This window comes from Lampetra fluviatilis, chromosome 17 (assembly GCF_964198595.1).
Source record: "Lampetra fluviatilis chromosome 17, kcLamFluv1.1, whole genome shotgun sequence".
In the NCBI taxonomy this organism is placed as follows: Eukaryota; Metazoa; Chordata; class Hyperoartia; order Petromyzontiformes; family Petromyzontidae; genus Lampetra; species Lampetra fluviatilis.
Genome location: NC_136291.1, coordinates 9,513,019 through 9,538,980, shown reverse-complemented (window position 1 = coordinate 9,538,980; position 25,962 = coordinate 9,513,019). Strand labels below are relative to the sequence as shown.

Below are 25,962 nucleotides of genomic sequence, written 5' to 3'. Positions count from 1 at the left end.
GGGATTTTATTCATTAGCTTCATATCTGCAAAGTACTGGACCTGCGTTAAAATATATATTAAAGGTCAGTGGTGCTTTTTAGCAAAACTAGCACTCTTTGCCCAAAGTGTACAAAAAAACCACTTTATAAATGTGAATATGTAAATAGGTTTTCATTTAACCACCGTCATCATTAGCCATGGTCTATCTATTGCTAAATTATCATCCATGTCAAAGGTAGTATCACTACTGTTATTTAAATTAACATCATTCTGCATGATACAATAAATAACCTTTGTTTTGTAGACGCATACATAGGCCGTGTATAATGGACTGTTTGAAGCTTCTGTGATGAAAATAAAGTAAAGCTAAAGGTATTGATCTTGATTTGAAGCTTTCGTGACTGCAGGGATCCATACTCTTTGGTTCTTTCGGTAAAGTCACGTAGGTAGAAAATAAAATATATGACGACGTTTCGGGCGCAACACAAGCGTCCATCATCAGGTGGGAAAGCATGGCCTGCTGGTGAGGCAGACTGTTTTCCCACCTTGTGTTGCGCCCGAAACGTCGTGATTTATTTTATTTTATACCTACGTGACTTTACCGAAATAACTTGCAATTGCAATTCTTATGGCACTGCTGGTGGAGCGGCCTTCACGAGAGGGAGCTCAGGGTACTTGGCATTCTCTTCCATGCTGTCCATACAAAACATGCCAATCGTGACCTGCCGATCGACTGTGGTGAACCCGTTTGGTGAACAGAGGCAGGGGGTGGGGGGGGTTATAAAAATGTGCAACATTGTTTTAACTGACGCGCCATTGCCAGTTCAGTGCTCTGACCATTACACCATGGCAACATCCCATAATGATTGTAGAAGACGTTACATTCACGTTGCGGAGTGCTATCACAGTGCAACCGCGTGATGTTACAGCAGTATGACTCCCACGCCTTGTAAACACATTCCTGCGGAGGGAGCTGGTAGGAACGTTGGGTTGCTCGGTCAATGGCCAGGGTCAACGCCGGCGTGAGTAGGTTAAACGTTGAGTTTTATAAGGGCACCACGGGGTGACCAGCCCCTCCCCACCCAGCCCCACCCTTCCCACCCTCCACCCAGCCCCTCCCCACCCTCCCCACCCAGCCCCTCCCCACCCTCCCCTCCCCACCCAGCCCCTCCCTCCCCACCCAGCCCCTCCCTGCACGACGGACGGACACAATAATCCCCTGTGGGCTGGTGTAACCAGGAGGTTCCTACCAGTATAAAGTACATTCACATCGTCATAATGCATTGCGTGCTTCGAGTCGGCCATGTTAAGCCAACGGAGATTGTACAGGAACGCGTCATATCAGTGGCGATGGCGGTTAGTCCAGCACCAGCAGTTCATTTTTATGACATTTGTAATCTTATATAATAAATGACGCTATTATCCTGGAAATCCTGAGTCTGAAGGCGTTTTATCAGGACTGCTCTGTGTTGGGATGTCTGGCTAGTTCCATTACAGTTTTTTTATATATATATAAATAAAAGACTTCCGTTGGTCTTGCTCCATGAAACTTGCAGTAATATTTAATGCGTCAGCATATGAACTTATCTCGACCAATGTGAAGCAGCGAACTCTGTCCAAGTGAGCAGTTGTTGGACCGATTTTAACCTTCTGGGTCTCATGAGCAGAATCAGGATTGTTAAGCAAAATCCTGCTGGGTTGCCAGATGCTATTGGCAAGGGCACTCCATCTTTATGACGGGGCCCTGTGCGGCGAAAAAAGTTAAACCGTATGAGTATTAAAAAAAAAACATTAACGAATGTTTGGCGTGTAGCACAAGGATGCAGTAGAGTGCTGAATTTAAATCGAGAAGTGAGAGACAAAACAAGTGACAGAATAGCAGCCGAGGTCATATTTATTGTTACGATTCAGGGATGTGATTAATTTCGACAATATATTATTTTTGTTTCGTTTTTCTGCGTCATTTGCATTGTTTGTTTTGCTTGTCATGTCTCACTCAACGTCAGACTTTTTTTTTGACATTTTGTCAATCGTTATCATCATCCGTGATCTATCCACTGCTGAATGAAAGGCCTCCTCACGCTGGCATTCATGGTGGTCTCGCGATGCCACAATCCATCTCGCTTCTGCACGCGAGCTGACTGATCGCTCCATCTCCCAGGAGACGTGCTCTCAGGCATGTTCCCTCGGTTGGCTGCCATTCTGAAACCGGCAATCATCCATCGGCCAGAATTAGTCTTCTGAAGCCAACTTGCTTTTCTCAGCAATGTAATGTCTATAATTTGCATTCGTTCTCTGATCCAGTGTAATTCTATCGTGTACCACTACACGCTTCTTTGCGTTACCTTACAGCTCTTGTCAGTATTCATATTTCGAATGCGTATGTCATAGCAGGCAACATGCACTGATTGGAAACTTTCTTCTTTAAGTGCAACAGTCAGTTGATTTTCATTATCGTTCAGCTTTGCAAAATGACTCTAAACCGCTCTTCACCTGTATTTTATAATTTGCATCCCGTTTCACCTTCAGTAACCGCACTCGGCATTCATACTCGCATCTGTTTGGATGATATGTCCCTACAAAACACGTTCGGCATGTACGTTTGGTTAAGCGAACTTGCTGCAGTACATTATTTTAGTTTTTTTTTATCATATATTCTGTTGAGCCCCACTTTGTCGCCTCCTTGTTAGGTCATCCAGTCATTTGCTGTCCTTCATTTCCATCGGTTGTTATAATGACCTCGTCGTCAGCACATATGGGACGCTTGGTGTTTTCTGCATTTATGCCTTCACTTTTCCAATGACATTTTTTGGAAAATATTTTTTTTCAATACAATTTTGCGAACAACCTTGGTAATTTCTCTTGGCGTTCCTGTGCCAGGAGGGTAAATTCCACGTGACTTTTGCAGGATCAAGCCTCTTCCGAGGACAACCACTGTTGAGCTCCTAGCAATGTGGTCATTATTTTGACGACCGCCGAAAACAGACGATGGGTTGAATCAACCACTCACCAGGATTTTGACTCATGAGCAGATTGTAGGTCAAATGCATTACCAACTGTTCCAACCACAGCACAGGGCGACAAACAAGGCAGAGATGGGCGCATAATCTAACAGCCAAATTCAGAAATACTGCAATAGAGTTCCAGAGGATGTGACGCGAACAGTCGCGAAGTGCCCTCATCAAACAGCTTTATAAAGAAGGGCGACTGCTGTTGATGTCACACGGAGGGGGTGGTTCAGAGACACGATGCCTACCCTCCCATTACATCTCGACCTCTCTTCCCTTCACAGATTATAAGGCTCGCTTCATACGCTCATTTGCACAATGTGTGAATGCTCGACAGAACCTATGCATTTCACGGACAGATGCTTCATGAAACAATTCATTTGACGTTTTAGACAATCTCCTCTGCCTTAACCGTTTAGGGCGTCGCAGAGAGCACACTGCCGTTTACCTATAAACTTACATCGATTCGAGTGCTACAGAGAGAGAGAGATTGACGGCGTGAGCTGCCTTCCTGTCTCATTGAATGCGACCACAGCAGCAGCGATGCGTGGATGATGGATTTTAAAAGCCTGATCTTCCTTAGTGTTGTGTTGCTCTTACGAGGATGACAAGACCGAGAGACACCCGACTGTACTGGGTTACCGGGCGGCGTGCGAGAAAATGAAAACGCCCTTCTCGTCATTCGATAGTACATTTTATGGCAAACGATGCGAACGTGCTTGAGCGGGGAACGTCGTGTTAGCGCACCGTGGATTAAATATCGAAGCGGACAGTCGAAATATATAGCACGTGACGTGCTGTGAATTGAAGAGCAGGTGTTCCCGTACGTACGTGCGAGGTGATTTACAGTGATGCGATGCTCGGGCGAAGGAAAATTTCGCATCTCTCTCTCGTGTCATGTGTACGAATTAGCAGATGCTTTCAATGTGATCGTTTAACTAATTTACATGTTCACCAGATATGAGGCGCCATCTGGTGAGGCTAAAGCACTTGGCCAGGCACCAGCGGTGTTTGTTTTATGGTTGCTTTCGTTCTTGGCATGGTAATGTGGAATGTCCACCTCTGGCAGAGGGGCCCTCGTGGAGATGACACCAGCCGATGCGCGTTTAAACAATATCATTATTTGACCCTTTTTTTATTGTAAAGACATTTGAAAAAAAAATCTGTGCTCTAGCATCATCTGCCAATTCTCAGATGTGGTTAGAATCTAAATGTTATGCCTTTTGTTTGTATGAGGTTTGGTTTCAGAAGAGCATCTATTGTCCAGGGCAGATCAAAGTGTGGCATCATAAAGGTATTTTCCAATTAAACCAAGGCATTCCGAATGAGCTACTGCTAACATAAAATGTCTCAAGTACAGTACTGTAATATAGCAGCAATAAAATCACAGAGGGATTAAATCTCGGCATAATGTGCAGATATCACTCCCCTTAATCCCCTCCAGACCTCCATGTCAGGCCAAACTGAATGGGATATCATTCTACTGCTGAAAAATCCAATCTTTATGTGGCGACTTATGCCACGGGCTACAGGTTATTTATATGCCCTCCTGATTCATAAAGCGTCTTTGGAAAAAATAAATGAAAATTGTTGTCCTGATTCCAGTGCTGTCTGCAGGTGACGTCACACAGCGACGGTGGACAGCAAACTCGCGATTGTCTAATGGGGGCTGAAGAGAAAACGGCGTGCAGGGCGATTTAAAGGGCCCCCACCCCCCTTCCACACACGCGCACACCTGCTGGCCGAAGGCACGAAAACGTGAAAGCCAGAATGAAGGGCTGGGCTTTAACGGCGTCTCTGCTGCTCACGAAAGGAAAATGAGTGGCAGAGAAAACAAAAACGGACCGCGGTGGCGAGTTTGTGCGCGTGTGTGTGCGCGCGTGTTTTGTTGTTGCGAGCAGTGTGGGAACCTGGTAAATTGTGTAGAGTGTATTATCGTTCATTCAATTTCCAAACTTGGGTCATCTGGTATGAGTGTAAAGTTAATCGCTGTGCTATCACTGGTAGGAACCTCCTGGTTACACCAGCCCACAGGGGATTATTGTGTCCGTCCGTCCGTCGTGCAAGGAGGGGCTGGGTGGGGAGGGAGTTGCTGGGTGGGGAGGTGGGGCTGGGTGGGGAGGGGAGGGTGGGGAGGGGCTGGGTGGGGAGGGTGGGGAGGGGCTTGGTGGGGAGGGTAGGGAGGGGCTGGGTGGGGAGGGTGGGGCTGGGTGGGGCTGGGTGGGGAGGGGCTGGTCACCCCGTGGTGCCCTTATAAAACTCAACGTTTGACCTACTCACGCCGGCTTGTGCTCGCCCTCACAGTCGGGCATATTTGCGGAATACACCACGCCGCCGTTGACCCTGGCCATTGACCGAGCAACCCAACGTTCCTACCAGCTCCCTCCGCAGGAATGTGTTTACTTGTTCTCAAAGGATGCTCATGATTTTTTCGAATTAAGTTACAAAGTGACGGAAGAAAAGCAGGCAAATTGTTGATAATTCACTGGTCAACACACTTTTTCTGGCATAAGGTATTCCAATGGGTTTAAGGTAATTTTGGGGTGCTGATTCCAAATCTATCACATCAGGTTTTTGAGATATCAAATATTGCATTTTCAATCAAAACTGCAGAAGAAAAATATTAAATAAATGTGTATATCTGCATAAAATGATATTATAAACACACTATCCTAAAAATACAGCACCATATTTTAACACTAAAGCAGTCACTGACTCGCAACAACTTGCAATCATAAGTGACAGAGTTAATTTCGGGTAAAATCAATGAAAATGGGGTATGCCGATAGCATAAAAATTAGATGTGATAGAGCAAATCTGAGATCAGATTTGGAATCAGCACACTGAAATTAGTCTAAAACAGCTGCAAAAGTCCAGGCCAGAAAAAAAATTTTGTTGGCCAGTGTATAATAGGCATGACAACACGTTTTTATACACGCAGTACAGGATATATAATATATATTTTAAAAACTAGTTGAGCTTCTTTTTTAACATGCTCATGACAACACGTTGAAACACGTCCATCTCTTATTTCGCAAGTGACGAATGTTCGACTGCAGCAAGGAGATCGCAAATTACCATCCTGGCTGAATGAAATCTCCTCACCCCACCGTCCACAGTAGGCACGAAGACATGAAAGCCAGAAGATGACTCTCAGTCCATGTCACCTTCACCACCAGCCTGAGCCGTGTAAATGCGAATTCGCACGTGAATCTACAGACGGTCATTTGCAATGTGTCTAGTCATTGGTTCTGATTGAAAATCGAGCTTAGCACATTTATTTATTTCCCTCTCTTCAATGGGCCTGTGCCCTACTTAGTCCATAGCAACAGTGGGGGCATGTCAGACTTATGACGACCACATCACCCAGAATGCTCCCGCTCGGATCTGACCTCAGAAGCTAAGCATGCAGGGCCGAGCTTGGTTAATGCTTGGATTAGAGACCACCATGAATTAATAACAGGAGTAGTAGGCACTGAGAGAAGTAGAGAGCAGTGCAGGCAAATCCATTATTGTTGTTGTCTCTACTCACACCACCTACACCAAGCCGCACTGACCAGTGTGGTGAAGTATGGACAATTATCCCTCATGACCTGCACAGCGAGGGGAGGTCCTCATCCAGCAGTGGAGTGAAAAAATGAGCTGTACATGTGCATGGTCCCCTCTCTGTAAGTCCGAGTGTCCAATTTGTTAAAGGCCTGGCATGCTCCAACGTGTTAACATGCAATATGAACAATCATGACAATTGTCATGATTTTTATATTACCAGTCGCCCCATTATGTCTGCTCGTCTTTTACATCCTAATTAAGCCAATGTTCCCACACACAAGAAAGTTGCAATTGGCTACAAGGAACTGGTATTTCACGTTGCTTTCTGCACTCTACTCTGCAGTACAATTTTGATTTATATAACATAAATATACCACACCTCCGATTCGCACGTTTGTCTAGGTACGATGCGAAATAAGTTCTAGATACAGTATTTCCAGAACTAGCGAAATACTGTTGCATACATGTGTAATGACATAGTGACATCTGCTGGCCGGGAAAGGGAAGCACGGGGTACGGGTACGCTTAGAGTAACAACCAATCAGAGAAGAAGGTGTATCTGGGGCAAAGGTAACAGGTGGGGTTAGCCGAGATACTCCGGCCACCTGCTCGAAGGTTCCACGAGAGGGCGTGGCCCGAGGCGGGGCCTAGCCATGCCTGGGGGGATATCAGGGGGAGCGGACCCGGGGCTGTCTGGATTCTTGGGTCCTGGCTGCGTCGCTGCTCGCCGACATCTCTCTCCGTCGTATGGTCACGTGGTAGATCTCCTGTGTGGTTTCCATCGCCATCGTCACGCTGCCAGCCAGCGGTGTGGCCGAGCGAGGGCGGTGGGACCACGCCGAGTGATCGGCTGTGTGTAGCCAGTAGAGACGTTAATATCTCCTGTTGTACTCAGAGTGAGGAAGAATAAGTGTTGGTCTGTGTTGTGCTCAGTGTGAGAAATAAAAGAAGTACCCTCTACACGACGTGTCGCGGAAGTCGCTCATTACACATGCACCACTCTTGTCGCGCATTCCACTAAATACATCAGTTCCGTTGCATACAATACGATTGTGATGTACGTCAACGTGATTTCATATCCGAGTAATTCGCTATCACCGCGAGAAATGAGCGATAAAGTCAGCGTGTGCATAGGGTGCCGGGTAGATTCTTGGCAACAGTTTTTGGGGGGAAGCCTTCATCCAACAGCGAATTGATCGTGGCTGTTGATGATGCGTGTGCATTGAACTTCTTTCTCACCGTACTTAGCTAACTGTGCTAATCGGAGGTGCGGGGGGCAGGACAACAAACTAAACACAAAAAGCAGTTCTAAGGAAATGAGTTTTGAATCTAGATGAAAAAGTGCATAGCTCCTGTGTGTTCATAATATTGTATCGGAAGGCAGAGTGTTCCAGATGGCCGCAGAAGCGCATTTGAAAGCGCGCCATGCAGTGACCGTCTCCGTTCGATGGTCACCCAAAAGTTGCTTCGAGGTTGACCGGAGTTCCTATGACGGTGACGGGAGTCCACATTGCGTGGCTGATGTAACTGTGTGTCGTTGACACGTGTGTTCGTCATCATTGTATTGCGTGACGCCAAGTCTATCACACAGTGCATCACATACAGTGAGGGAAAAAAGTATTTGATCCCCTGCTGATTTTGTACGTTTGCCCACTGACAAAGAAATTATCAGTCTATAATTTAATGGTCAGTGTATTTGAACAGTGAGAGACAGAATAACAACAACAAAATCCAGAAAAACGCATGTCAAAAATGTTATAAATTGATTTGCATTTTAATGAGGGAAATAAGTATTTGACCCCCTCTCAACCAGAAAGATTTCTGGCTCCCAGGTGTATTTTATACAGATAACAAGCTGAGATCAGGAAAACTCCCTTTAAGAGTGTGCTCCTAATCTCAGCTCGTTACCTGTATAAAAGACACCTGTTCACAGAAACAATCAATCAATCAGATTCCAAACTCTCCACCATGGCCAAGACCAAATAGCTCTCCAAGGATGTCAGGGACAAGATTGTAGACCTACACAAGGCTGGAATGGGCTACAAGACCATCGCCAAGCAGCTTGGTGAGAAGGTGACAACAGTTGGTGCGATTATTCACAAATGGAAGAAACATAAAATAACTGTCAATCTCCCTCGGCCTGGGGCTCCATGCAAGATCTCACCTCGTGGAGTTGCAATGATCATGAAAACGGTGAGGAATCAGCCCAGAACTACACGGGAGGATCTTGTCAATGATCTCAAGGCAGCTGGGACCATAGTCACCAAGAAAACAGTTGGTAACACACTACGCCGTGAAGGACTGAAATCCTGCAGCGCCCGCAAGGCCCCCCTGTTCAAGAAAGCACATATACATGCCCGTCTGAAGTTTGCCAATGAACATCTGAATGATTCAGAGGACAACTGGGTGAAAGTGTTGTGGTCAGATGAGACCAAAATGGAGCTCTTTGGCATCAACTCAACTCGCCGTGTTTGGAGGAGGAGGAATGCTGCCTATGACCCCAAGAACACCATCCCCACCGTCAAACATGGAGCTGGAAACATTATGCTTTGGGGGTGTTTATCTGTTAAGGGGACAGGACAACTTCACCGCATCAAAGGGACGATGGACGGGGCCATGTACCGTCAAATCTTGGGTGAGAACCTCCTTCCCTCAGTCAGGGCATTGAAAATGGGTCGTGGATGGGTATTCCAGCATGATAATGACTCAAAACACACGGCCAAGGCAACAAAGGAGTGGCTCAAGAAGAAGCATATTAAGGTCCTGGAGTGGCCTAGCCAGTCTCCAGACCTTAATCCCATAGAAAATCTGTGGAGGGAGCTGAAGGTTCGAGTTTCCAAACGTCAGCCTCGAAACCTTAATGACTTGGAGAAGATCTGCAAAGAGGAGTGGAACAAAATCCCTCCTGAGATGTGTGCAAACCTGCTGGCCAACTACAAGAAACGTCTGACCTCTGTGATTGCCAACAAGGGTTTTGTCACCAAGTACTAAGTCATTTTTTGCAGAGGGGTCAAATACTTATTTCCCTCATTAAAATGCAAATCAATTTATAACATTTTTGACATGCGTTTTTCTGGATGTGTTTGTTGTTATTCTGTCTCTCACTGTTCAAATAAACCTACCATTAAAATTATAGACTGATCATTTCTTTGTCAGTGGGCAAACGTACAAAATCAACAGGGGATCAAATACTTTTTTACCTCACTGTAGCAGCAACTCGTTGGAGAATGGTGTTTCTTTTTTTCTTTCCCGCACCTCCAATTCGTACGGTGCGAAAGAAGTTCAACATACATTCATATATTTACACACACCCACTTCCTCCCACCACACACAACTCCCTCCATTCCACCCAGAACAAAGACAAAGATCCCCCGTGTAGCCTTAACAGACTGTTGGGGCAAGTGCGAGGGGTGGTTTGGCCGGCAAACACGCGTGGCCGCCTTTGTCTCCCCAGTGGCGACGTTGACTACACACCGCATACCAGGTACTCATTCGAGGCTGAGTCGACCTAGGGGAGAGCCCAGGACCGGTTCGGATAATCGTCACCGGTGCTGTAGGGGACCCCCCCCCCCATCAAGCCGCGTGCTTGCAACTGGCTGGCCAAGGCACCCCCCTCCTCCTCCACACCCCCAGCGGCTGGCTAAGGCACCCAGCACACACTTCCTTGAACTCTGCTTCATGTTCGTAGACCTCGGATCGGCGGCAGAGGGGTGGAAGCCGCTGCCGGACGGAGCACATGAAGTCCGTAGGATACATCTTCAGCAGCAGCAGCCTCTTGTCTGTAAGGAAGGAAGGAAGGTTGCTACTCTTACTATCCGACTGCGACTGCCTGATCATTCACTATGAACAGAGGAACTCTCTCTCTCTCTTCAGTGCCATTCTATACTTATCCTGCACCTTCACATATATTTGTAGCTTACGTATGCATTTACATTCATTCAGACACAAGTATGGACGTATATATACGCGCCCACAAAGTTTTTCTTTCATTCATAGATGTTCTAGATTTACACTCTGCATTACGTCCATGTGCAGAGGGCGCAACTTATTTGCTGCGCGCAACACGGACACGTGCACGCGCGCAACTTCACGCAGCGCAAAGTCACAGACGCTGCAATTAGACGACGTCTTCGTAACACGCGCGCACAGGGAACCACTAACACACACTCACACGCGCACCTTTTAATTCATGCACAGACACAAGGACCGTCACGTACTTTAACACACGCGCACGCGCGCGCACGCACGCGCGCGTCTCGATGCAATCAACGCCTTTGGGAATGCCAGCAAACGTGCAAGCGACGCAACGCATCTCTGGCGTTGTTGTGGGGGTTTGTTTATTCCCCTGTGGCGCGAACAGTGATGAGCCATGGACGGAGCGGTCCTCCACAAGCAGAGGAGCGAGGTGTCCGAGCTGACATGGGGCTACGACGAAGGTAACAAAGACAAAGGGTCACCGCCGTAGATATAGCCTCCAGACGACTGTCGGGGCAAGTGCCGTTTGCGAGTAGCGGCAGCACCGATGAAGGACGGCACGCCGGCACGGGCAACATCGAGAGGGTTGCGGTGGCCAAAAGACACAGCGGCATACGGACGCATTCGTCTCAAGCAATGCTAAGATGTTTGCACATGCCACTAGGTACTTATTTGAGGCTGAGTCGACCTAGGGGAGGCCCGCGACCAGTTTTCATATAATCGTCACTGGTGTTGTTGACCGCGAGCGGGAATCGAACTTACGATCCTCGGTGCGATGTGTGAACATCACCACTAAGGAGACAAAGGCCGTGCCATGATTCATGGGGTGCTACACGCTAAAAGCACTTGCCCCAACAGTCTGTTAAGGCTATCAGGGATGTGGAGGGTGGGAATCTTTGTTTCACGCGCACCTGCCTAGTGCCTAGCACTACACAAGTTTGTGATTTCACTTCTGTGTCTCCACCACCACCAGCAACACTTAACTCGGTCCAGGAAATTACCGCTGTGGGGAGCGGTGGCGCAGCGGTTAGCGCATTGTGCTTCTGCCTTACGGCTGACAAACTTCGGTGGCGAGTGAAATCTGAACCGGTTCCAGGGGCCACCATTCCACTAACCAACCCCGCACTGATCATCGTGGTGAAGTATGGTCGAACAAGCACTGTGACGACGCTGCGTTATTTTTTGGAAAAATCCGAATTCTGACAATTGCAGGAGCGTATCGCAATTTGGCTTTTAATCTCACGTGTGGCTGGTGAATGAGTGAAAGATGTGCGAGTTTTTTTTGCAATACTGCTCAGCTGCAATTTACAAAGTGTCTAAGTGTGACTTTCATTTCGAAATGCTGTACAAGAAGACAGGCATGTTGCATTGTTCGATTAAGGAGGGCAAGAACAAAGGGATTTATCGACTGACAAAAATACATTTGAAAAAATGGGAAACAGAATCAGAATATGTTTTTTTTATACTGGAAGAATCCGATGAGCTACAGAGCTCTTATTCACAAACATTCCTTGCGGAAAAGAAGAAACGCGGACTTGAACAGGGGATTGGCATCAGCAGTGTGGACAGGTACACAGAGAGTTCCGGACTATAGGAACAACAGCGGAGAAGGAGTGACCTCCCCATAAGTGTAGGTTGACTTGGGGGGTGGGGGCAGGGCTCTGATAGGGGACCTAGGTTTCATATTTTTAGGTTTTTTCGGTAAAGTCACGTAGGTAAAAAATGTAAATTAATAAAAGTAAAATAAAAAAATAAAAATCACGACGTTTCGGAGGCAACACAAGCTTCCGTCTTCAGGTGGATAGCTGTATCAAGTGATGCAGCAGTCGTGCTGTGAATGTTCCACCTGAAGACGGAAGCTTGTGTTGCCTCCGAAACGTCGTGATTTTTATTTTACTTTTATTAATTTAAATGTTTTACCTACGTGACTTTACCGAAAAAACCTAAGAATATGAATCCTTGCAGTCACGAAAGCTTCAAATCTAGAATTAGGGACCTAGGTTGTTGGAGCAGAGACCACGTGATGATGGAGAGTAGAGGGAGATGAGAAGGGAGAGGTATGGGCGAATCCATGGAAACAACGAGAAGGGTGCCCTCGTAACACGTGGGTGTTGTCTTGTGTTAAATACCTCCGTCGTACGTTTTGTGTCTAGTTGCGTGTGTACATTGTGTGCGTGAGCTGCCTTGTACGAATGTCATAAGGCTGGGTTGTTATGCGCTTCTTTGGCCACAGCTTTGGGTTGTATGCAACAGTTGAACAAAGAAGAGGGGAGCCGAATGTGAAATATAGCAACAAAAATCACCTCCTGTCCGCAAACACTGAACAGATTGTGAATGTTGGTACAGTATTTCAGAATGCTTGCTCCGTGGCTTTTTATAGAAACCATGCATTTGTGTTTAACCTTACCTCAGGTTGTGCATAATTGCTACGTAGCAGCTTGCAATCAGAGCAACTGTTGTTTAAGTCATCATGTTGTCAATACACCACGAATGAAATCAGTGCAAGTAGCCAATAAACCTTTTGGGGTTTTTTTCCACGTTTTATATGACACATATTGAATTGTACGCTTTATGCCGCCAGCTCTATTTGTTGCTTGAAACAAATATTTTTTCAATGGTTGTGAAACGTTATGAGAGGGGGGGGGGTGAAAAAAATATCAAGTTTATTGCTGTTTACACCTATACTGCAGTATTGAATTTCATCTGTCACATTCAAGCCAGACTGGGGAAGGTTACTGGGTGTCTCTAACTGAGTTTTGCTCACGCGCATGAACTCGCACAATTACATAAATATTGACCTCAAATGAATTGCCCGTCTTGGAAACACCCAGACAGCTCACGCCGCCACAGCAACGTGGAGCTGATTGGCCACAGCGGTGAAGATGCGAGCCCCTGTTTTTGGACGAGGGACATTGTCCCCTGTTTTGTGGCCATCCATAGTATTTGTATCACGGTTGAATGATGCGTATCCGTTTCGCTGGGGGAGGGGGGGGGTCTGTGGTATGGGCGGGTACGTGAAAAGGTCAGATATGTGAAAATCTATAGGAAACGACAGTTCTGCCGTCATGCACGAATAGCCTACAAAGGTAAAATTAAAGAGAAATGCTGACAAGTGAGCAGCCGTACGCAACACGAAGAACAAACATTACTGAGTGTGTGAAAAGGCTGGATTCGTGAACATCTGCAGACAATGACAGTTACACCCTGCACAAACACTGCACTGTGTGCGGCCAGTTAATTGGCTGATATGTGACAGTCAGATATGCGGGCGTTGTGCTGTATTACCTTTGTCAGGCGTGCAGAGTCCACGGAGATACCAAGCAGTAGGATTGCAACAACTCTCCCTCCTAGCAGTTAAATAATTTCCGCAATTCAGGGTCGCAAGCTGATTAAATTCCCTTTTTTTTTTAATCATCGTGGTGAATGTAGCCACAATGAAAGCCGGGCAGTGGTGACACGTGCACTGTGGAGGCGAGGGTTGGTGGTTGTGAAACTCCCTTTCCGTGGGCGTCCAGGAGGTACCGTATCCTGGCTTGACAGGGAAATGTGTGGCATAGCAAAGTGCGGGGTAATATCAAAGTGCGGGCTAATATCATCTGTCTTCTAATGTAGTCTGTCTGCTGTGAATGGGATAAAGCGATGCCCCCTCGTACGCGCGGGATTCCTTTGAGAGCTCCGGCTTCCTCGAACACGTATGAACACTCATTAATTGGCTTTGAGACATGTAATACGTGCAGCTCAAGTGTTTTTCGGATAGTGCAGCGTTGTGAGATGCAGCTTGCACGAAGGGGTTTCTGCGTTGGCGAGGTGTTAACTCCCTCGCCTGGTATGCAGGAGGACGCGGGTTCGATCCCGACCCTGAAGTCTGTATATTTGGAGTTTGCATGTCTTTCTCCCCGCGGTCGTGTGGATTTTCTCCGGGTCCTCCAGTTTTCCCCCTCCATATTTCGAATCGACGTGTGTTTAGAGGATTTGGCTGCCATAAATTTCCACGTGATAAGCCACTTCGTTGAACTATCCTTTGTGGCTAGGCCACTTCTGAAAAAGAGTTGCAAAACTCAGTGGGCCTTAACTGGTAAAACATTTTTAATAGTATATATATTTTTTACAAGTAAATATGTTCGTTGTCACAGCCTCAAGTGGCTCAAGGAGTCAAGTAAATCCTTTACACAGGAGGGTGGTTTGAACTTATGAACCTCGGTGCGATGTGTGAACATCACCACGAAGGAAACAAAAAGCCGTGATATTTATAGGCCATAACGAGTTTATTCAACCAACTAGGACCCAGCATTCTCGATTGCCAATTGTTTATGCAGGTAGAGCATGGTGGGTGCTTGAAACAAATCACAAAATGAAGCATTGTGCCAGTTATTGAATGGTTGATGCTTCGATAACACTGAACAGAAGGGACATTTGTGAAGGCACGTCGAAAGCGTACGGGGACATGACAGTGTGTACCAGAAGTGGAATGACGAGAGTTACGTGCTTGCTTTATGTGTGACAATGTCTCAGCTCACTGCTGAAAAATGTTCTAGAGGTCGCTAAATCAAGAAATATCACTGTGAGAGTGAAATTCACATAGCAATGGTCACCTGTTTCCCAAAATCGAAGGAGCACCTGAGCTCAAGGAAGCTGTGTAGGGGATACACGAATGGGCTAGAAGAATTCTATTTAAAAAATAATTAAAAAAGCTTCAAAAACGATATGAAATAAGCATGATTAAAGAGGGTGAACTGTATGACAAACCTTACTGGTGTGTGTGTGCTTTGTGTACACGTTTGGCTCAGAACCTGTTTATATAACGTATACGTATCGAGAAACATTGATTTTTACAGACATGATTCAACGCCCGCATCTGGAACATAAGGACCACATTAATCTATAAATTTATTTCATCGTTACATCCCTGCCATGCAACTGTTGCAAGGTATGATGCCTTTTGTGCAATGAATAGGATCTGAAGGGAGGAAATTATTATTATTATATTATGTCAGTATGTGAGACTGTAAAACACAATTCCTTGTGCCTGCAGGTAAGTTAGCTTCTGCTCCTGCACCAGTGACCAAATGTTCACAAACGTGGTCCCATTGGTACCAGAATGACTGTTGAAAGGTTAGAGGACAACGCAATTGGTTAAATTTCGATTTAAAGCTTTCGTGACTGCAGGGATTCATCTTCTTGGTTCTTTCGGTAAAGTCACGTAGAAGGAAAATAATATAAAATAAAATAATACAAATAAAACATAATCAAATAATTCTCACGACGTTTCGGTCACAACGCAAGCAGCCGTCTTCAGGTGGAGAACAGGTCTGTCAAGTAGACAGAGTCAAGTAGACAGAGTCTCTGTCTACTTGACAGACCTGTTCTCCACCTGAAGACGGCTGCTTGCGTTGTTATTTTCCTTCTACGTGACTTTACCGAAAGAACCAAGAAAACGCAATTGGTTGTTTCACCTTAGACCTTGTATAACATAATATAACAGTGTTGGGATAGCTGATTCTAAGCAACTTCAAAGAATACAGAAAAGTCCTTTGCACACCCTCTCATCAAAATGTTAAGTCAGTCAGAAACATGGCATGTTATAATTTAAGCTGTTTTTGTACTTGGTTTCCACAATAGCTGACTTTCCAATCATGGGACAGGCCACTTGCTGGTGTATGCAGTCTGATGCGGTGGTTACTTAACTATGATCCAGAACGTTCGAGGCGAGGGTTGTTTGGTTAACCACGAACATTTGTTCCCAAGCCAATGGGAGGTGGTAAAACAGCAAGTGGGATTTTGAACCCATTTTTGTGCACACGTGAGTGTTATCGCCTCGTACAGGTGAGGTTTCTCCAGATACTCCGGTTTCCTTTCACGTAAAAAACCCCCTTCAGTTAATTTTAAATGATAAAAAAAGCTTTACACTCTCTGGCATAAATAGAGGTGTTAAGATGTTCACATACTCAATAGACAGCTCTTAGAAGGCGTCGAGTCTGCATGAGCCACCCATGCTTGGAGTAAAACGTGCAAACAAGTTTGCTTTGATATTGTTAGCACTGTCCTTGAAACTGATTGGACAAAACCAGAGACAGCCTCTCCTGTGGTTTTGTTTCACCGGCGTTGTAGGCCAAAGGCCGCCAAGTGGCGAACGGGACAAGGACGATGCAAACACCAAAGGATTCATAGCTCGGGCCACAAGCAGTTATGGGTCCCACAGATACTCCAGATAATAGTTTTCGAAACATGTCAATACAGGACCCTCTTTATGAAGAGTCCTGAAAGTATTCTTGGTTCTTTCGGTAAAGTCACGTAGAAGGGAAATAATGAAATGTTTTATTTTTATTATGTTTTTAAAAAGTTTTATTCAGATTTTTTTTTACTACTGTATTATTTCCCTTCTACATGACTTTACTGAAAGAACCAAGAATATGAATCCCTGCAGTCACGAAAGCTTTAAATCTAAAAAAAAGTCCTGAAAGTCTTGATATTCAGTGTTGCTTTCCTGGAAAATGAATAATATTTTTCCGATTCATAATTTGGTTGTTGCATTTTAAATATTTTTGGATCCGGAATATGTAAGCACACAATGTCATATTCTATTCTGAACGATCAAGGTATTTACTATGGATGTAACGATGCTAATCTTCCGTTCCACAGTGATTCAATTAAGTGGCAATTCAATTTAAGAACAGATGTTTTTGTATCATTGTGGTGAATGGTAGCACCTCTATTAGATATAGTGGTGATTGTAAACCTCTATGAAAATCAAAAGAACATGATTCTTGTCCACTCAGTGTTAAGCAGGTATTGTTTACTTACCAATCAATAGCGACGAATCGATTCACTGAGGCGCCCCCTACTATTTAACATATTCTTCGATGCGGATAGCACACTTTTAACACCGTGATTCCATCCACGCAAATCAATCGGGTGCAGATGCAGTGAGAATTGGGACAGTCACCTTCTGCGAGTTGTCATACAGCCACCGAACGCTGCGATTCACAGCCCGGCGTTGCCTCGCCTCGCCAAAAATGAACCTGATGTGACTTGTGCACATAAACAGCGCCACGGTGACCACAATCAATTGACCATAACTTGACCGAAGCAACACTCCCACAACATGTAGCCAGTAGCCACGTGTCTCTAAATGTATCTGCCAGCAAAACCACCGCTGCTTTGCGGCCAATTTGTTCAGAATTTACCGCTGTGCCTGTAAAAACACTGGAGGTAGTTGGGACAATCCACACAAAGAGGAGTGTGGCACAACTTGCTGGGTAGGAAAGGGAGTTGCGTTAACTGGAAGGGCTGTCGCGTTAAATTAACGGGCACGCTGTGTACCCTGTATCTTTTGAGTCTCAGACGAATACCGCTTTCCGGCGATTGTGTTGACAAATCGTGGGAGAGTTCTCATTTTTAATTAAAACGCCCTTCCCCCTCTTCCCCGTATTTAGCGTCAAGCTGAGTTATGCTTTCTGCTAATTGTTCACTCACTTCCTCTCATTCCCATCGAAATCTGTTGAGTGCATCCGGTTAGTTCAAGCGTGGCTTTGTAGCGAAGGAATACGCATGGTGGCCCAATTAATTATTCTAAACGTAGTGCTGTGTCCAGCAGACTCAATGGAGTTGCATAATAAAGTATATACCTTGTATACGTAAGTCAAAGTAATACAAAATGAGCATCGAGATAGTCTTCATCTCCTGTATACAGCCGTCAGCCAGCGCTGGGAATTCGTAATTCCTATGGCCAGGGCAATATTTTCTCCAATGGGCAACGTCTGTTGATTTGCCAGCAAAGTGGTTGATATTTGATTAACCCTCGTGGGATGACGAGCTGAGTCATGTATGTACGTCCGTACGTTGATCTTGTTTCACACCGTACATAACCAACCGTGCCAATCAGAGGTGCGGAACAGCAATCAGGATTTGAGTCGACCCACAATCAGGATTTGGTCTCGCAACCTTTTGATTTTGAGCCACTTGCTCTACCGCCGAGCCACTTGGCCGGATTGAATATATTTAATAATAATACATTCAACTCCTTCGATTTCCGAAGAGTTGTCCTGCTACCATATCTTCATTTAATAAAAAACATGTACACAAGAGAATAACATTAAACGCAATATAAAATTGGCCATTGTTTTGGCTAAATGTGAACTTATTTTCATCGTGAATTGTGGGTAATAATGTAACAAAAAGCACGATATTTTTTACATTTCAATATTAAGTAAAATAATGCTTTATCCCATCAGTCTGCAGGACTTCTGGACTAATATTTTTCAGCTGTGCCCTGCTGAATGCATATCAGCTTAATGCTGTGTAATGTATACCATTGCAATCATAGCCTTATAATTTTATGAAACGTGAATTATCACACTGAAATTGCTAGGACGGCCCAGCAGTTTGGTGCACTTACCACTGAAGAGACTGTGGGTTACGTGGTTCGATTCTGACTGTGTCTGCGAGATAATTCTCCGGCTTCCAGTGTTATCGGAATTCGTGATCTCAGACATCGTTGAAGATGCGATTATGTGGTGGCATCATTTCACACATGTAGACCACTTTGGCAATGTCATGCTGAAGTACTGTACGAACAATACCACATAATACAGCAATTACAAAGTTCTTCAGTCATCCTCGCAACAGTGGCTTTTGGCTAACCATTGAACAAAGACGGTAACTGCATTGCACACTTTCAGATGCGCTTCTGCGGTTGTCTGCAATGCTCTTCCGAGCGTATGAAGCCACTGGAGCTATGCACTTTTAAATCAAGATTGAAAACGTATTTCCTTAGAACTGCTTTTTGTGTTCAGTTTGTTGTCCTTCCCCCGCACCTCCGATTAGCACGGTTGGCTACGTGCGGTGCGAAAGAAGTTCAACACACACATACATTGTAATACTAATATAATTGTCAGCCGTTCTAAATAGACTAATGATTGAAGGCTGCCCCACACCTTCTTGGCAATGGGTTTATTTTTTTTTACCATACTTCACCACCCTGGTCATTGTTGGTTGGTAAATGGGTGGAGGGCAGGACCAGTCCTGATATCAGTTGCCACTGTTGTTAGTTTTGGCCTGCAATCGAATCAGATTGTCAGGTTCATAGATCAGTACGCTAATCATTTTTTACCACTGCTCCCTACCTCTCTCTGTATATGCATCTTAAAGTAAAATTAGAATGTGCTGAGAAATACTTAATGATAAAACTACTACAACACAATAGTGAGCCGATAAATAATGAATGATTTATCAACAAGGCTTCCAGCATTGTAATTATGCAAGTCTCTGTTGTGACAGTCTTTGTAAAAGAGGAACTCTTTGAGGAGGCTTGGACATCATCATCTCAAGCTCCGGCTCATGTGACACAAAGAAAACAATTTGGAGAGGGACATCTCTCCGTGTAATAGTGATGGCGCAATTTCCATCACTAGCTCAGGGTCATCAATGGAAATGAAAACCAAATGGCTGGTTATAGATTTGGAGAAAGCATATGACCGTGTTCCCCACAATGTCTTGTGGGAGATGTTGCGGGAGTTTGATGTACCGGTGCCGCTTTTGTGTGCTATCCGGTCCCTCTGTTCCCAGAGTAAGAGCTGTGTCTGTATTGTTGGTGTTAAATCAAGTCGTTCACTGTGCGTGTTGGACTCTGCCAAGGGTGCGTCTTGTCGCCACTCCTGTTTGTGATTTTCACAGACAGGATATCAAGGCGCAGCTGAGGTATGGAGAGTATCCAGTAAGGGGGCATGGAGGTGGCGTCGTTGCTTTTTGCAGACAACATTGTCCTCTTTGCCTGGTCAGTCTGTGATCTCCAGCGTGCACTTGAACGGTTTGATGCCGAGTGTGAAGCAGCTGGGATGAGGATCAGCACCTACAAATCTGAGGTCATGGTTCACTCACGGGAGATGGTGGATTTTGCTCTACAGGTGAGGAAGGAACAGCTGCCCCTTAGTGGAGGAGTTTAAGTACCTCGGGGTCTCTTTCGCGAGCGATGGCAAGTGGGAGCGGGAGGTCGGCCGGCGGATCGGTGCGGCGTCCGCGATGTTGCGGGCACTATACTATCCCGTAGTAGTGAAGCGGGAGCTGAGCTCTCGAACAAAGCTCTCGGCTTACAGGTCGATCTACATTCGCACCCTCACCTATGATGGTCATGAGCTTTGGGAAATGACCGAAAGGATGAGATCACGGGTACAAGGGGCCGAAATGAGGTTTCTCCTGCGGGGTTGCCGGTCTCACTCTCCGTGACCGGGTGAGGAGCTCGGTAATCTGGGAGAGCCTCAGAGTCGAGCCGCTGCTCCTCCGGACCGAGAGGAGCCAGTTGAGGTGGTCCAGGCACCTGGTAAGGATGTCCCCCCGATAGATTCTTCCTGGAATTCTACCGGGCAGCACGTCCCACTGGGCGAAGATCTCGAGTCTGTTTCCAGGGAAAGGGAGGCCTGGACTGCCCTATTCAATATGCTGCCGCCACGACCCTCAATGAATGTCGGGTTCATCTTCTTGGTTCTTTCGGTAAAGTCACGTAGAAGGGAAATAATAAAAAAATAAAATAAGAAAATAAAGTTTATTATTTTATTATTTCCCTTCTACGTGACTTTATTTCCCTTCTACGTGACTTTACCGAAAGAACCAAGAAGATGAATCCCTGCAGTCACGAAAGCTTTAAATCGAAATTTAGAATGTCGGGTTATGGTGAAGATAGATATTTGTGCCCTGGGGGTTGAGTGGTGGACACATTTGTTAGCGATCAGAACCGGGCCTACCTCGCACCGTAACTAACCAGCACAGTGATGTGATGCATGGTCAAAACAACATGGTGTTGGGGAAGTCTTCTACCATTGGTCATTGAAAATGGATGGATTAATAAATGTTGTTACGTATATATACCTCAACTGCGTGTACCAGGCTGTCTTAACAAACGTTTGCCGCAAGCTACGTGAATGACAAACATAAATTGTCGTGCTTTGTTTCCCCCAATTGCACTAAACTTGTGACGTCGGCTTCAGATGATGAGATGAAGAAAATAATATTTGAAAATTGCATGGTGGCTAACTGTGCAGAACAGCCCCGAATGATGGCACCCAACTACTGTACTTCGAAAGTCCCTTCAGTAGACTTGTTTACCCATACGTGCAGGACACCTTTTATATGCCCTGTACATCACATTTCAACAAAATAAGAACATTCTATTTGTCAGAGATGACATAAGCTGAATTAATTAAAAAGTCAAATGTAATATGATACCATTGATCTGCCACCATTGGTGACAAGGCTGAGACCATTCACTCCACTTGAGATCCCGGTTTAGTCACAGGTCGCTGCCCTCATTCAAACTCAAGATCTCGGTGCCTGCCGGCTTGACTGCTCTCACCCCTGCACCACGTGGCCACTTATAAATACATCCTTTAAAAGTCGGCGAGAAATGCCATGATTGCACAATAGTGACATCCGCCGAGATGCCACTCCCGTGTATTCTAATACATTATTGCAGCATTGGCTGGTGCAGCCAACCTCCCCACACCTGGGGCCAACGTGCCCACAACCCATTCTGTGGATGTGCTCAGCGACTGTTGCGTGTTGTCGACGCGTGGCCCCCTGACCGGACTTAGACGGTGGTCCGAGGGCCCTTTCTCCTGCACTCTGCAGATGGAGCGTCTGTCGTCTGACACGGCAATTGCGAGCGTGTGATAATAACAACAAATTATAGTAAACGCAGCGTTGTGATTAGAGTGCTGTAATGGCATGCTTGATCGTATCCTTTTTTTTCTTATTAAAGAACCTTTCCGGTTGTGTTGCACAGCATGGAATACACAGCCCTAGCTGCTGTTTATCTCCAAGATAAAAAAAAAACATTTGTTTTTGGTTACCTATTTCAAAATGACTGCAGGTTTACTATTTGTAAAACAAATTTTTTGTGGTGTTATTGCTCCTGCTGGCATGAAATTTAAAGCAAATGAAACGTAACTCGTGTTATCGTTAAGACAGCACTGCGGTTTGGCGATCACAATCCCCCCGTTGATTGCGCCTGACGCTTGGCTTTCTGTCGGAAGGAATGGAGTGGGGCCCGCTCTTCCCGGACGCGAATGGCGAGAACCAGTCGCCCATCAACATCAACTCCCGCGAGGCTACCTTTGACCCGAGCCTCCTGACCGCCCCGCTCTGCCTCTCCTACCTGACGTGTCGCGAGTGCGAGGTGCTCAACGATGGACACTCCCTGCACATCCACATCCGCTCCAAGTCCGGTAAGGCAAGGCGGGCTGGCCCCCACGGGGAAACCATAATGCACGAATAACATTTGCAATAGATAAAGGGTTAACGCGTCTCTTGAATTGAGCAAGGTTCAACGAGTGGTAAAAGAGTAAATAAATATAATCGTGAATTTTGGCCATGATACCAGCAGAGACCATCGCTCGCTCCTTCCTTCAACGGATGTCTCCGGATCTTTCGTGTTCGTGCGGAATCACAGAAGATGGCACGGTCAATCTAAAAACGGCCAGGCGGCCTGGTAGCCATTGCGACCGCCTCTTAGGAAGAATTCACGTGGTCAGTAGTGCGGCAACTTTTTAGTCTTTATCACGGTTGCTCAGCACCAGCCTAACAGGCCCAAACACCTGCACTTCTAATTAGCACGGTTGGTTACATACGGTGCGAAAGAAGACTTGGTAAAGAAGACGATGGGAGGGATTTCCAAATTGGATCGGTGTGAGTAGAGAAGCAGCGATAGAGAGAGGTATTTTGACCTCCAGTGTGGTGAGTGAGTGGATGAGTGAGTGAGATATTGAGACCTGCTTTGTGGTGAGTGAGTGAGTGAGTTGTTGAGACCTGCTTTGTGGTGAGTGAGTGAGTGGATGAGTGAGTGAGATGTTGAGACCTGCAGTGTGGTGGGTGAGTGAGTGAGTTTGTTGAGACCTACAGTACGGTGAGTGAGTGGGTGAGTGAGTGGGTTTCCAGAGACCTGCAGTGTGGTGGTTGAACACAGTGTGGATAAGACGAAATGGTCAGCTTGATAGGCCGAGCTCCTTGGCATGGGTGGAGCCATCAATAAGTAAACCCAAAGCAGGGATTGGTAAAATCGTGCTGTCATTTGCCAACGTTGATGTGTTTGGTCGGTAATCTTTATTTTCAGCCATATCGCAAATAATGCGTCATGATCTCATCAGATCAGAAGTCAGAATCTCTATTTATCATGGAGAAATCTGATGAGCTATGAAGCTTTGTTTCACCGATGTCCAGGAGGGGCAGGTCAAAAAGTTACAACAACAAACAATACAAAACACGACAGGAGTGCAAAGTACAGGAAAGGTAAACAAATATCTAAAAAGAAATACGTAAAATAGATAATGAGTTAAAATTTCACAAGTACATAAATTCCAAAGGTTCGGCCAGGCAGCAAAACAACAGCACGAACAGTCCCAGATCACTCCAAGACAACTCACAGTCCCTCAATAAAATTGCACATTAACCCCCGTTCCGAGACGTGTGCAAGTTTAAGAGAGATATAGCGCCGTTGTTTTTAAAGACATTGTACTCATCGCAGAGAACTGAAGCGACACGACCGCACTCTATGATAGCTGGCGCCAAACTGTGCCACACGCCCTCCCGCATGGCCTTGTGGGAGCTTCGGTACGTCTTCCGATTTGAAGGCGTACCAATAAAGTTAATTTATTTCAGTTCTTTTTCCGAATCGGACGATGAACGTCATCTGAATGGAATCGGAAAAAAAACCAATGATGTACACATACGTCATCGGAATGGGAAAGGGTTAGGACAGGGGTCGGCAACCTACGGCTCCGGAGCCGCATGCGGCTCTTTACGGGCTGCTTCTTGACAATATGTACGTATGTACAGTATGTACTCAGATGCATTGCGGCTCTTGAAATACTGAATTTTGTACCGAATTGGAAAGAAATGGCTCTTCTTGTTATTTTGGTTGCCGATCCCTGGGTTAGGATGTCAGAACCTGGGGGGGAATGTTGCACGTGCTGACAGCCTGGCTGCCTTCCCGCTTGTGTCTGGTTTCTCGGGCCTTTGAGCCGCGTTCTGTCTTCGAGAGCGATTGAATACCGTTTGCTTTTAAAGTTGAAATTAGCATTATTATAAGCTTCGAAATGAAAGCACGTAAAAAAACTATTCACAGAGGTGAAAACATTTCCACTAAACGAATAAATATGATATACAGGCTAGATGAGGCAGAACACTGATAAACAGCATTTGCACTCATTTATTTCAAGCAGTGAATCATTGTAGAAGAACAATTAAGTGGGAACACACATATAAAGTGACCCAAAATTGTATCAAGTTCATGACGTTCAGATGTGTAATGGACTTAATAAGAGACTGTTTTGGATGCCAATGTAGTGGTCCTGTTGGTGGCCCTGAGCCAGTGGTTGAAATATTCAGGCATCCCACATGCATCGTGAATCTCTCAAGGAAAGCTTCACTGAGCCTCAAGACCCTTTGAGATATCCTTGGCCAATTTAATGTCGAAGAGGTTGTGTTGCGTGTTGGTGGAATCTAGAGTAGCCAGAGAAAACATCACTCAGTGAGGTGATAACACGCAAGGCTCCACAAATATGGATTCTCTAAACCAATTTTATGTAACTGTACTCACTTCTGGCCGCCTCGCATCCCATTGGCTTTGGAAATGTGATCCACAAACCCTTGCCTCCAATGTGCTGGATTGTAGGTGGGTGCCCACTACGTGATATTCAAAAAGTATTTTTTTTTCCACTGGAACATCCGAGCCGTGCCATGGCCATGTCGAGCCAAGCCGGCAGTGCAGGTCAAACATCACGGGGTATATGTCCACGACAGAAGCCGAGCCATGCTGCTGACGTCACACTCAATGATTGAGATGTGTGAAGATGACGCAGTGATGTGCATGCACACACTCACGCAACACTTCATCAGTGTGTCAAGTCTCCGACTTGCTGAATGTAATTGTATTGATCTCCTGTTAGTGTGATGACGCCACACACAATGCATGCGTTTTATTAGCTCTGCCACTGGTCCGCTTTTGGTCCCGAGCAGGATTTAGACACCTTGTGGGGCTGTACTGTAAGGGCCCCACACTGGCACGGCTCAGATGTGCCAGTGGAAATGGGCTATATGTGGCTACCTTCTCAAATAAGCAGTGGGGCAGCCCCCATGCGAGTTGGTAGCCATTGAGCCTGGGTTGGAAATTCCACATTCTTTTATGGGAACCACTCGACTGGAAATCTGTGAAAAAGAGCTTCATAGCTCATCGAATGCCTCCAGTCTTAAACACATTCCTGCGGAGGGAGCTGGTAGGAACGTTGGGTTGCTCGGTCAATGGCCAGGGTCAACGGCGGCGTGGTGTATTCCGCAAATATGGCCGACTGTGAGGGAGGGCCCACGCCGGCGTGAGTATGTTAAACGTTGAGTTTTATAAGGGCACCACGGGGTGACCAGCCCCACCCCTCCCACCCCCCACCCAGCCCCACCCTCCCCACCCA

The 25,962-nt window shown here is 45.9% G+C and overlaps 1 protein-coding gene across 4 annotated transcripts in view; it reads left to right on the top strand.

Moving 5' to 3' along the window:
• Nucleotides 1-9,931: 9,931 nt before the first annotated feature.
• CA8 (carbonic anhydrase 8 (inactive)) overlaps nt 9,932-25,962 on the top strand; it is a 55,157-nt gene continuing 39,126 nt past the window's right edge. For 2 of the 4 annotated variants that reach the window (XR_013637513.1, XM_078864140.1), the window contains exons 1-3: nt 10,186-10,319; nt 10,899-10,974; nt 22,537-22,728. Coding sequence is in view for 1 of the 4 variants with exons in the window: in XM_078864140.1 (XP_078720266.1) it covers nt 10,908-10,974; nt 22,537-22,728 (259 nt within the window). In the remaining 3 variants the exon portion in view is untranslated. Of the gene's footprint in view, nt 10,023-10,180; nt 10,320-10,898; nt 10,975-22,536; nt 22,729-25,962 lie in introns of those variants that run through there. The other 2 variants (XR_013637512.1, XR_013637511.1) reach the window with 2 other exon arrangements.